At 40.5% G+C, this 11,573-nt stretch overlaps 1 protein-coding gene across 2 annotated transcripts in view; it reads left to right on the plus strand.

Annotated features, from left to right (window-relative positions):
* The window catches only part of LOC110529112 (SH3 and PX domain-containing protein 2A), a 95,545-nt gene extending 89,616 nt beyond the window's left edge, over nt 1–5,929 (plus strand). For both annotated transcript variants that reach the window (XM_021611240.3, XM_021611249.3), the window contains 2 exons: nt 1,445–1,564; nt 1,680–5,929. In XM_021611240.3, coding sequence (XP_021466915.1) covers nt 1,445–1,564; nt 1,680–3,614 — 2,055 coding nt within the window. In that variant the 3' untranslated portion in view covers nt 3,615–5,929. The remainder of the gene's footprint in view (nt 1–1,444; nt 1,565–1,679) is intronic.
* Nucleotides 5,930–11,573: the final 5,644 nt, after the last annotated feature.

The raw sequence follows: 11,573 nt of genomic DNA on the forward strand, positions 1-11,573 counted from the left end.
ATGCATGCCAGTCTCTCTTGGCTAAGAGTTGAGGAGAGACTGACTGCATCACTTCTTATTTTTATAAGAAATATTAATGTGTTGAAAATCCCAAATTGTTTGCATAGTCAACTTACACACAGCTCTGACACACACGCTTATGCCACCAAACATGCCACCAGGGGTCTTTTCACATTCCCAAAATCCAGAACAAATTCAAGAAAGCATACAGTATCATATAGAGCCCTAATTGCATGGAACTTCCTTCAATCTCAAAACAGATAAAGCAACACCTCACGGCAAAATGCCTCTACCCTATTTGACCTAAATAGTTTGTGTGTATGCATTGATATATTGGCTACGTGTGCCTTTAAAAAAATATATGGTATTTCTGTTTTTGAGCTGTTCTTATCTGTTGATGTTCTCTATTATGTCATTGTGTTTTGTGTGGACCCCAGGAAGAGTAGCTGCTGCTTTTGCAACAGCTAATGGGGATCCTAATAAAATACCAAACAATGACAAAGCGAAAACAGATTGTTAGAAATGTTTGCAAATGTATAAAAAAATACAAAACAGAAATACCTTATTTACATAGATATTCAGACCCTTTGCTATGAGAATCGAAGTTGAGCTCAGGTGCATCCTGTTTTCATTGATCATTCTTGAGATGTTTCTACAACTTGACTAGTGTCCACCTGTGGTATATTCAATTGATTGGACATGATTTGGAAAGGCACACACCTGTCTATATAAGGTCCCACAGTTGACAGTGCATGTCAGAGCAAAAAACAAGCCATGAGGTCGACAGAATTGGGGAATGGGTAGCAAGCATTCAAGGTCCCCCAGCAAGGGCCTTGGTCAGGGAGATGACCAAGAACCCGATGGTCACTCTGACAGAGCTCTAGAGTTCATAAACTCTACTGAAAGTAACAAACTCATGAAAATGCTATTATGTTCTTTGAAATAATAGTTTTTTAGTATTCTAATGTTTGTTACCTAAGACCTTTATAAACACAACCAAATTATTATTCCTCTGATTGCATATATGAAATGCATTTATTAGACTGTTCGAGTGTTGTTGATGCATCATTGGCTCGAAGTGTTCCAAATTGACTTTTGGCCTATGTTGTTAACTAGGACTTTGTAGAATTATACAAAACAGAGTAAAGGATATTCTATCTAAATAAATAACTGTTTTTATATATTTACATGGATATATTTCCACAAATATGTATTCATGCAATTCATGATTTACAGTTGTTTAAGAACTATTTATCAAGCAAGGGTGCTTATATTTGCGCACCTTGTGCGTTGATATGCATCTGATGCGTATGCTAAAGGTGACGCCCGGCAACATTCTCAGGGTTCCGTAGTGGGTACTTATAGGCTCAACGGCCTGTCGGTTCTATTATTAAAAGTATCAGCTGTGCAATATTCATAATGCCTGACATTTTTTTCCACTCAGGGATCCAATTTACCCTCACCACCAGAGCCCCCTACTGTTGAAGCAGAGTACTACACCATTGCAGAGTTCCAGTCTGTCATTTCTGATGGCATTAGTTTTAATGGAGGGCAGAAAGCAGAGGTAAGCTTTTTTCATGTTATTTTTTTATTTTTATTGTTCAGGTAAATTATTGAAATTAACAGATACTGCATGTAGTTCATTTCTCCCCATCTATTCCCTCTGTTCTGTCCTGTAGGTGATCGAAAAGAACTCTGGTGGCTGGTGGTATGTCCAAATCGGGGAGAAAGAGGGGTGGGCTCCCTGCTCCTACATCGACAAACGAAAGAAACCCAACCTAAACCGCAGAACCAGCACTCTGAGCCGCCCCAAAGTCCCACCCCCAGCCCCGCCCGTCAAGAAGCAGGACTCTGAGGAGACCGCCCCTCCCAGCAGCCCTGGGTCCGAGGCTCCAGAGTCCCCTGTATCTCCCGGGAGGCCTGTGTACGAGGAGCCAGAATATGACATTCCTGCCATTGGGTTTGATCTGGAGTCAGAGTTTGAGTTCCTCAGGACAGATGGGTCCTCGGGGGATGGGAAGAATGAGGATGACTCCTCAGGTAAGGGCTCTCATCTGTCCTCCAAGCTGTCTCCGGCCTCTTCTCTCCACAGCGCCTCCTTCAAGATGGGCGAGTCATCAGAGGACGTGGGACAGGAAGAGGAGGAGCCTGAGGGAGAGGAGTGTATCTATGAGAATGACGGCTTCAGGCCTTTCAGAGAGAAGCCTGATGCACAATCCAGTGGCGACTCGGATTCCCCGAAGACGAGCGCCCCATTGGAGACTTGCAAGGCTGAAAACTCTCACTCCACGTTGGGGGCAAGGAGAAAAGGGAAAAATATCCAGCTGGAGCTGAACGGAAGCCAGTCCCATTCTCGAACAAAAGCAGAGGCTGGGGAGTCCAGCCCCAAACCTGCTTCCACAGAGTCCATCCAAGATCTATCCAAGCAGTCCAGGTCCAAGAAGGACAAAGAGGAACACAAAATGGGTTCCACCAAGTCATCCACCAAACCTAAGCCAGTGGTCAGGCCTAAGCCCCAGGTGGCCAAGGCCTCCAGTGCAGAGAAGATGGACATCAGCAGCCTCCGGAGACAGCTGAGGCCTACAAGCCAGCTGAAGAAGGGCTCCAGAGGAGAAGACTTTGAAACAGCCTCTGTCATCTCCTCTGAGGACTCTGTGTCTTCCCACAGCACCTCTGACCTCTCCTCCATCTACTCTAAAGGCAGCCGTGGAGACTCAGACGAGGGCTGCAGCTTCTACCGCACCACAGACACCTATGAGAAGGTCCAGGACTCAGAGATGAGCTTCCCTGCCGGGGTGGAAGTGGAGGTGCTGGAGAAGCAGGAAAGTGGCTGGTGGTACGTCCGCTGGGGCGACACTGAGGGCTGGGCTCCAACCTACTACCTGGAGCCTGTCAGGCAGCTGGACGACACAGCTGGGTCCGAGTCCGATGGCACCCCCACCAAGCCAGGCAGCCTGAGCAAGTCCAACAGCCTGGAGAAGAATGAGCAGAGGGTCCAGGCTCTGAACAACATCAACCAGAGCCTGAAGAGGAGCACACCTCCCATTCCCTCCAAACCCCCCGGGGGGCTCTCCAAGCCCTTTGACCTGTTCAACAGCTTGCATAAGCAGAGGAATGGTACGAAACAACAGCAGGTGGTCAGGCCTCAGTCTGTCTTCATCTCCGGGCCGATCATCGACGGCCCAAACCCAGTCGGCTCCCTTAGGAGAGGTGAGTCACTCAACTCCACCGACCACCCACGCTCTAGTCCCACCGTGCGTCGCAATGCTTCCTTTGGTACAACCCCGCGGAACCCAGCGCCAAACGGTAACATGGCGAACCGGAACAGACCCGGCACGGGCAGCTCCGAATCACTGGGCCTTGGGTCTCCAAGGAACGGTCTACCTGTTTCCACTGTAAAACCCAAACCCCACCTCATCCACAACAACCTCCGTGAGGTGTATGTCTCCATAGCGGATTACCATGGTGATGAGGAGACCATGGGTTTCCCTGAAGGAACAATTCTGGAGGTTCTGGAGAGGAACCCTAATGGGTGGTGGTACTGCCAGATCCTGGATGGAGGTCGACCTCGGAAAGGCTGGGTACCCTCGAACTACCTGGAAAGGAAGAACTAGTATCACGCTTCTGTTCAGTGCATGTGCAATCAGGTCGTCAAGGTCAGAGACCATGGAAGACAGTGGAAATGGAAATGGAAAGAAGACACTGCTTTTTTACATTTTATAGATGGATTACATTTTATAGATGGAAATCAGAAGAGACCATGCATAATCTAAGTGGCATCCTTTGTATTTTCTAAACTGAGGGTGGCCAACCCATCCTGGCATGTCATTTCTTGCCATTTTATTACTCTCATCTAGTGACAGATAAAGCACTTCATCGTGCAATTTTTAGACAGGATTTTTTTATATTCACAGACAGCCGGGTGGACAGAACAAATACCTTTGGCATTAAAATCAGCAGAAGGTCAACCATATTAAACGGAAGAATTAAACAACAAAAGTGGTTGATTTGATGAAACATGCTTTTTAATCCAAAATGGAAGAATAATGGGACTTGGACACGAGAAGAGGAGCTTTGGACATCTTTGGCTGATGATGATCCTTTATAACAACGAGAGAGGGTTTGTAATATGATAACATTACTTACTTAATGATTTCCAATGGGCAAAACATGACTCACTTCTGATGACATTTGATCATAAAACATTTACTTTTTAAAGCTTTTTGCATGGTTAAAAGGTTTCTATACTGACCAAGCCTTGGGCACATTTTAAGTAAACATTTCTCTTAAAATGTTTTGTATGTTGTGTTTAAAAGATCTGTTGCTACACCTTCTCATATGTTAAATGCAATCTGCAGAATGTCTTGTGCATGTTTTTACGTCAAAAAAATTGTGAAGGTTAATGTGTATTTTATGTAATACTTTTATATAGCTTTGTGTGTATGTCATCTTGTTGTAAAGTGTATATTCTGTCAATTTATTACAGTATGTAAGTAATTTTAAATCTCTTAAAGCTACAGTCTGCAATTTTTTTATGGGGTCCCTGCCACCTGTTTTGGTATACAGCTAAAGGATACGGCTAGGGAGATTTTGAGACATGCTATGCTGTAGGTCATGAGGCATTTATAAGTATATTCTTCAATAATCAATGGGTAAATATGAAGAATTTTAATAACAATTAAACAGCTTCCCAAGTTGCAGACTGTAGCTGTAAATCTTTATGAATGTTTCATGATTTTCTTGATGACACTCTAGCTAATGTCTTATACGTACAGTATGTATCCTTCACCTGCTTAGAAGTGTATTTCTGCTCTGGTCTTGTGACACAATATAGGTCAGCCTATTTGAAGGAGTGGTAAATCAGCTATTTTTTGCGCTCTCTAGAATCGTCGTCTTCTAGTAAATTTTGATGTTTTCTATCAACAGATTTCTCCCATGGCTCCATTTGACCCATCATATTTAGAATAAAATAAAAGGCCGATACCATATGGTTATGATTTGTTTAGTTCTTTTGAATCAAATTTGAAGTTTTGTTTTCACATTGAACTTGACCTTTGGAGGTGTTCGCTAGGTTGTAAACTAAAAAGTGGTGAGCTGCTTATGCATTTCCATTATTCCATTTAAGCTACCAGAGGAAGGAATATTTGACTTGAGGAATATTGGAATTGAGGCTTTTCATTTGCTTTCAAAACCAAACCCCAGGGATGTGTAGAATAGCAATTGAACTTAAATTGTGATTTTATCTGAGAGAGAGAACTCATTGCAAATGAATTCAATACCTATTTTTATCCCACAAGGGGCTTGCAGACAGCAGTGCAAATACATAAACAATGACCCATCTGGTGCTACTCATATCTGGAAAGACTTGATACTCATGCCCCTTTGAAAAAGGAGGAACATACAGCAAATAAAAATGTATACTCTTAATATTGCTGTGCAGTATTAATTTTAATCTTTGAACATGTCATCTATTCTAGCTACATAACTTTTGTTTTAAGTATTTCAAATTCCCTAATTAATTCCTTCTAATTAAGTAATATCTAGTTACATTGAGTTAATCTTACCCAGTGGTATACAAAACTTTGACTTATCAATTTATAGGTCACATTACATACTTTTTTGCCCAAGCATTAAATTCTCAAATTCTGTTAATGAATCTGGACCTGCTATGGCTGATGTTCAAGACTGTTGAAATATGGTTCTAGTGAAGGATCCTCTTTTGCCAGCTTGATATCCCATTAATATTTCCTTTGTCATTGTCTGCTGGACAGTATTGTATCTAACATTAGTTTTATAGCCTGCTACATTGCAGAAATTGTATTTATATTACTCAGCAGAGAAAACGTTCATTTTATGATTACATGTCAAAAAAAAATAATGATGAATTAAGTGTGTTTTTGTGAATAAATGCACTTTCTGCATTACCAGATTCCACATTGTTTTACAGAATTATTGATGATTCCTTCCATTTCTGCAACTTGTATAATTCAAGGTATGGGACAGCTCAGGTATAAAGCAAACTAAAGTGCCTTAAACCTTAACGCATAATTCAAAGCAGTGAAGCAGATGCAACAGATTGGGTAATGACACTGTTATGATTCACAGCAGTAAAGTGGATTTTCCTGCAAGAATCTGACCAAGAGCACCCTCTTGTGCTTTACAGTCTATACTACAATACATATACATCTTACATTAAGGACAAGATAAATATTGTCAATAAAAATGTTTTATTTGTATAAAAACAAAGAATTTATATGGATACATTTTTATTTTAAAAAATGATAATGTTTCTAAAACATTCTAAAATGGAGAGAATGCAAGTGTGTTAGCAATCAGTGAAGCCTCATGTATTCAGTTATTGTGTTGGTTTTGCCATTTGTAAACATATGTTTACAGTGTGTATTTGTAACACATGTTAACCATTTTGTTACGTATTGAGAAAATTTGCAGATTGACTTTGCATTTATAAAATTGCAGTTACTTCAGGCAAAGTTTTGTACAATATAATATAAATCCTTCCTTTGCTATCTAAGAACTGATTGAGATTATACGTAATTATTACGATGTGGGTACATTACTTTTGTAACAATGATAGTTAATATAAAGCCTGTGCTGACTCAGCACATTTAGATTTGGCTTTACCGTAATGGCTATTTACCCAATGGCCCAATATGGATTAAGTGCACGTTTGTCTGGTTACTGTTCAGCTCCTAGTGTATAAATAGCCATTGAAGTTCACTATGTCAGACAGTGTGTTATGCTGTATTAGCAAGTTTACATCCGATAGGCTTTTCCTGTGAAATATGTTCTCCCCATTGGGCCATTCCTTCCACTGGGAACCTCAGGCTATACTCCTCAGCTTAGCAGTGAGTTATGGCTGTCTGATCTGGTTGGTGTATGTGCAGTGCTGTAACTAGGGCCGGGAATTGCAAAGGGCCCCACAATACGATATCACAATACTTACGTGCCAATAAGATTTCGATGTTCCAAACACATGTCTTCTGCAGAGAGACGAAAGACCCATGATAACTCTTGGAAATAGAAGTGCTGAAAACATGTTGGTTCACTATTTAAAAAGAAGGAGAACAAGCTATATTGCCTAATATAATACCTAATACCGCCACAGGCAAAGTAAACCTTGTGGAGTGTTATGATCCCATATCCTCAAGGGGGCAGTATGAGCACTCCAGAACAGCTCAGCCCAAACATAAAGGTCCAATGTAGCCATTTTTATCAAATCATTTCTGGGTAACAATTAAGTACCTTACAGTGATTATTTTAAATTAAAATGGTTAAAAGAAACATAAATAGCTTGTTAGCAAAGAACAAATTCTCAAGCAAAAAACATTCTAGGACTGTCTGGGAGTGGGGAGGGGAAAACTGAAAACTAGCTGTTATTGGCAGAGAGGTTTAGAACTGTTATTGGTCTATTAACCAATTTACTGTCTGTGATGTCATCAGACATGCCAAAACTCCATCCCACCAAAACAGGCTGAAATTTCAGGTGGTCTTTTCAAACAGCTCTTAAACTAAAAGGGCATTATCATAATTTCACAGTATTATTCCAACCTCATAGTGTTGAAATATATATAAAACACAGGAAAATCACATTTTTGACTGAACAGGGCCTTCAACGATCAAGTCCTTACGTCAACACTATGCCATTAGAGTAAGATACATAATTGAAATTAGTATTATTTTATGAATAAAGCATGGTCTAGAAGGGAAAGAAACACCTATTTAGGCGAGGTGATGGCTAGCATAGTGGAACAGTTGAAAATAAAGAAGAGCCGCACACTCTAGAAACGTCCAACGTTTCAACAGACATCAGGGTGATGTAGATGAAGACAGCTTGTCTGTCGAAATGTTGAACATTACATTTTTGCATCTGAGCTCCTAGAGTGTGCGGCTCTCCTTTATTTTCAAGAATAAAGCATGGATCTGAAATAGACAACAGCTTTACTTACCAGACAAGTACATGCCAATTGAAATACACCTTTGGTGACTACCACTAGACTTTTGAAGCTCAAGTGTCCAACAATTACATTGAACCAACAGTGCACAACTTTGATAAGTGTTTGATAGTGAGTCATTATCAAATCAGTTTACTTTTACATTCATTCCCCAACAACCGTACCCAACAGGGTGGGAGGAATCAGTATACGTTTAAAATGTCTGCTGCCAAAAGTCTTAACTTACCGGCAGTTTGAATGAGGCCCAGGTTCACTCAGAGGTCTACATGGAAAGTCTGTGTACACACCAGTGAGATATATACTGTGTTCCATGTCATTTTTACACACGGTGGCTGTGCGTCTCCCTTCACTTCTGAGAAAATTGTCCATTAGCAATGGCTGCCTCTGCCTGTTTCATGTCCAGCCGTCACAGACTGTATTTGTGCGTATTAGACTGCAGTATAAAACACTGGTGCAGCCAGCCCAGCTAAGGCAGGATAGTAAATAACAGATGATGTTCACTCTGGCCAGGCCGACATGCCTCTGCTCTAAACAGACTATGTGAGTTATGCCTGTAGCCCTGTGCTTTGTTTTTCACATGCACAGACTGAAGACCAGAATACTACGTGCAGCATGGTTGTGTTAAATAGTAAGTAGGCCTATGGTTGGGCACAAACGTCAATTCAACATCTATTTCATGTTGGTTCAACGTGATTTAATTGAAATTACGTGGGAAACAATGTTGATTCAACCAGTGTGTGCCCAGTGGGTTGTTTGTATTTTTGAGGAATTGCTCTAATATTGCTGATTGAGGTGTACATATTGAACACTAATAACACACCTCTCCATCGTAGAGTGCACTCAACACATACACTGCCTTCACAAAGTTTTCATACCCCTTAACTTATTCCACATTTTGTTGTGTTACAGCCTGAATTCAAAGTTAAATTGATTTTTTTCTCACCTATATACAGACAATACCCCATAATGACTTAGTGAAAACATGATTTTAGAAGTGTTTGCAAATTTATTGAAAATTAAGTACAGAAGTATCTTATTTACATAAGTATTCACACTCCTTCTACATTGTAGAAGCCCATTTGTGAGTCTTTTTTATTTATATATTTTTAGGGGTGGATCAGCTTTAATATTGCAAATAGATTGTTGCTTCCACCAATGTAATTGTCTGCATCATTTCCAATCCCACACATTATATATATTTAAAAATATATATGTTTTCCTTTATTTTCCTCTAACCCTACCACCACTCCCTTAATTGGAGTAAACTAATAGAGAAGACTTAGGCTTCTACTTCCAGCTTATACATCCTATATACATTTTACGACCAAGGTACATTTTCCATTAGTTATGTTTTGTTTGTTTTAGTCCCATCCATCAGCTACCATCAACCCCTCCCATCTACCTCTGAAGACCATGCAGTTTTGATGCATATTTGCATTATATTTTTCAACTGTGCTGTGATGTTTCACAAAAGTTCTGAACCTTTCTATTCTCATAGTTTCTACAGATTGTAAATTGAACAAAACAAATTCTAAGTGTATTATTATATTATGTTATATATTGATTCTCTATGACTTTTCAGATCACCCAGCAGTGCTGTTTGCAAAGTTATTTGCAGGTAAATGTTGCAATTCTTCAGCCATTCAGAATCTGCGACCAAAAAGAAGCTACATATGGACAGTACCAAAACAAATGATCTAATGATTCTTCGTTAATCTGCAGAGCTGGGATGGTTGTACCACCTATATATATATATAATATATATATATATATATATATAACATTCTATATAACATTCTATTGGTTGCAAGATTTTGTACAATAATTCAAATGGAAAAACTAGGTTTTTAATCCAGCATCGTTTTTTATATCAGTTCATAAACAATGTGCCATGGAATCATTACATGGAAAATCTGTCCCCAACTATTTTTGCAATCTGTATGGCACATCTGTCAATTTAATGGGCCTTAAATGAAACTGGTATACTTTATCACAATGCTCAATTTTGGTCATTTTTGCAACAAAATGATACACATCCATCATTTGAATTAATCTTTCAAAGCAGCAACACACTGATGTACTTCATACAAAACACTGCTGTCTTTAGTACTTTGCATACCTTTTTAACTTTCTCATACTGACTTCTGAAAGATTATTCCAGTACAGTACATCTACTCACATTTCAATGAACATAAAAATATAAAGGCTTCAGAAAAAAATATATAGCTTATTTGTTTGCCATTGCTGGTTTTTAACAACAACAAAAAACTAAGAAAAGTAGAATTACAGTACTTTAATCAATACAATATGGTACTGTAAACTCAAGGAAACAAAAATAATAATAGTAAAATTACAGTGCAATGGCAAACAAACAAATAGTATTGTAAGGGATGGGGTGGATGTTTTATGGATCCCTCCTTCTGTAGGGTCTGGCCACATCACCTCATCCACATCACAAGCAATGTCATCCCTGGCGAGGCAACGGGGAAAATATTGCCTTGTGTGCTGTATCTAACCCTGGACTGACCCCACCTCATTGTCGCTGCGTGCCTCTTCCGATGCTTGAAGAGGCTGGCGCGCATATGGTTGGCGGTCATACACTTTCCAACGCCAAGCCGAAAAGTATTCCTCAATCGGATTGAGAAATGGGGAGTAAGGGGGCAGCATTCAGTCAAAACTACAAGCTACAGGCAAGGCAGGTGTCCCCACAGATGACACCACCCCCCACTCCAGAATGGGGGCACCTTAGGTCACATACTGCTTTGTCTTAATCTATGCAGTGCCAATAGGACACAATCTACTGCCATCACTGTATAGTACAGTGGCACTTACTTGCACATAGTCATAGCGAAGGTCTTTGACTCTAACGCTGTTCCTCTCAAATGGAACCCTGTACAGCTGCTTCATTGTAAGTTGGTGTTGACATACTGATATGGTTGATATTGTGGAATGTTGTGTGATCTGTGAGGATTTTCTCTCGTAGATGTAGGCGGGTGGTGCTGTTATCATGACACTAGGCGAGACCCAAATGCAGACACCGGAGGCAGATAGTTGGAGTTTAAGATGTTTAATAAATCCAAAAGGAATAGTCAAGAGAATGGTCGTGGAGAGGAAAAATGTCATAACCAGATCAGGAGTCCAGGAGGTACAGAGTGGCAGGCAGGCTCGAGGTCAAGGCAGGCAGAATGGTCAGGCAGGCGGGTAACAGAGTCCAGAATAGGCAAGGGTCTAAACCGGGAGGACTAGAAAAAGGAGAAAAGGCAAAGCAGGAAAACGGGAAAACCCGCTGGTAGGCTTGGACATACAAGACGAACTAGCACAGAGAGACAGGAAACACAGGGATAAATACACTGGGGAAAACAATCGACACCTGGAGGGGTGGAGACAATAACGAGGACAGGTGAAACAGATCAGGGTGTGACAGTTGTTTGCCAACACTAGATTGACAATGGCCAGTTCCTGTTCATGGGTGAACAGACGTTGCGTTCCTCCCTCAGGAGGTCATCTGGCAGTTCTGTATAAAATGCAACAAAATTATGTCATTGGTGAGGTTATTTTTTACATACTGTACTTACAAATCTGCCGTTTCCAGGTACAATA

Source organism: Oncorhynchus mykiss, chromosome 1, assembly GCF_057628025.1.
Source record: "Oncorhynchus mykiss isolate SJ-2025 chromosome 1, ASM5762802v1, whole genome shotgun sequence".
Taxonomy (NCBI): Eukaryota; Metazoa; Chordata; class Actinopteri; order Salmoniformes; family Salmonidae; genus Oncorhynchus; species Oncorhynchus mykiss.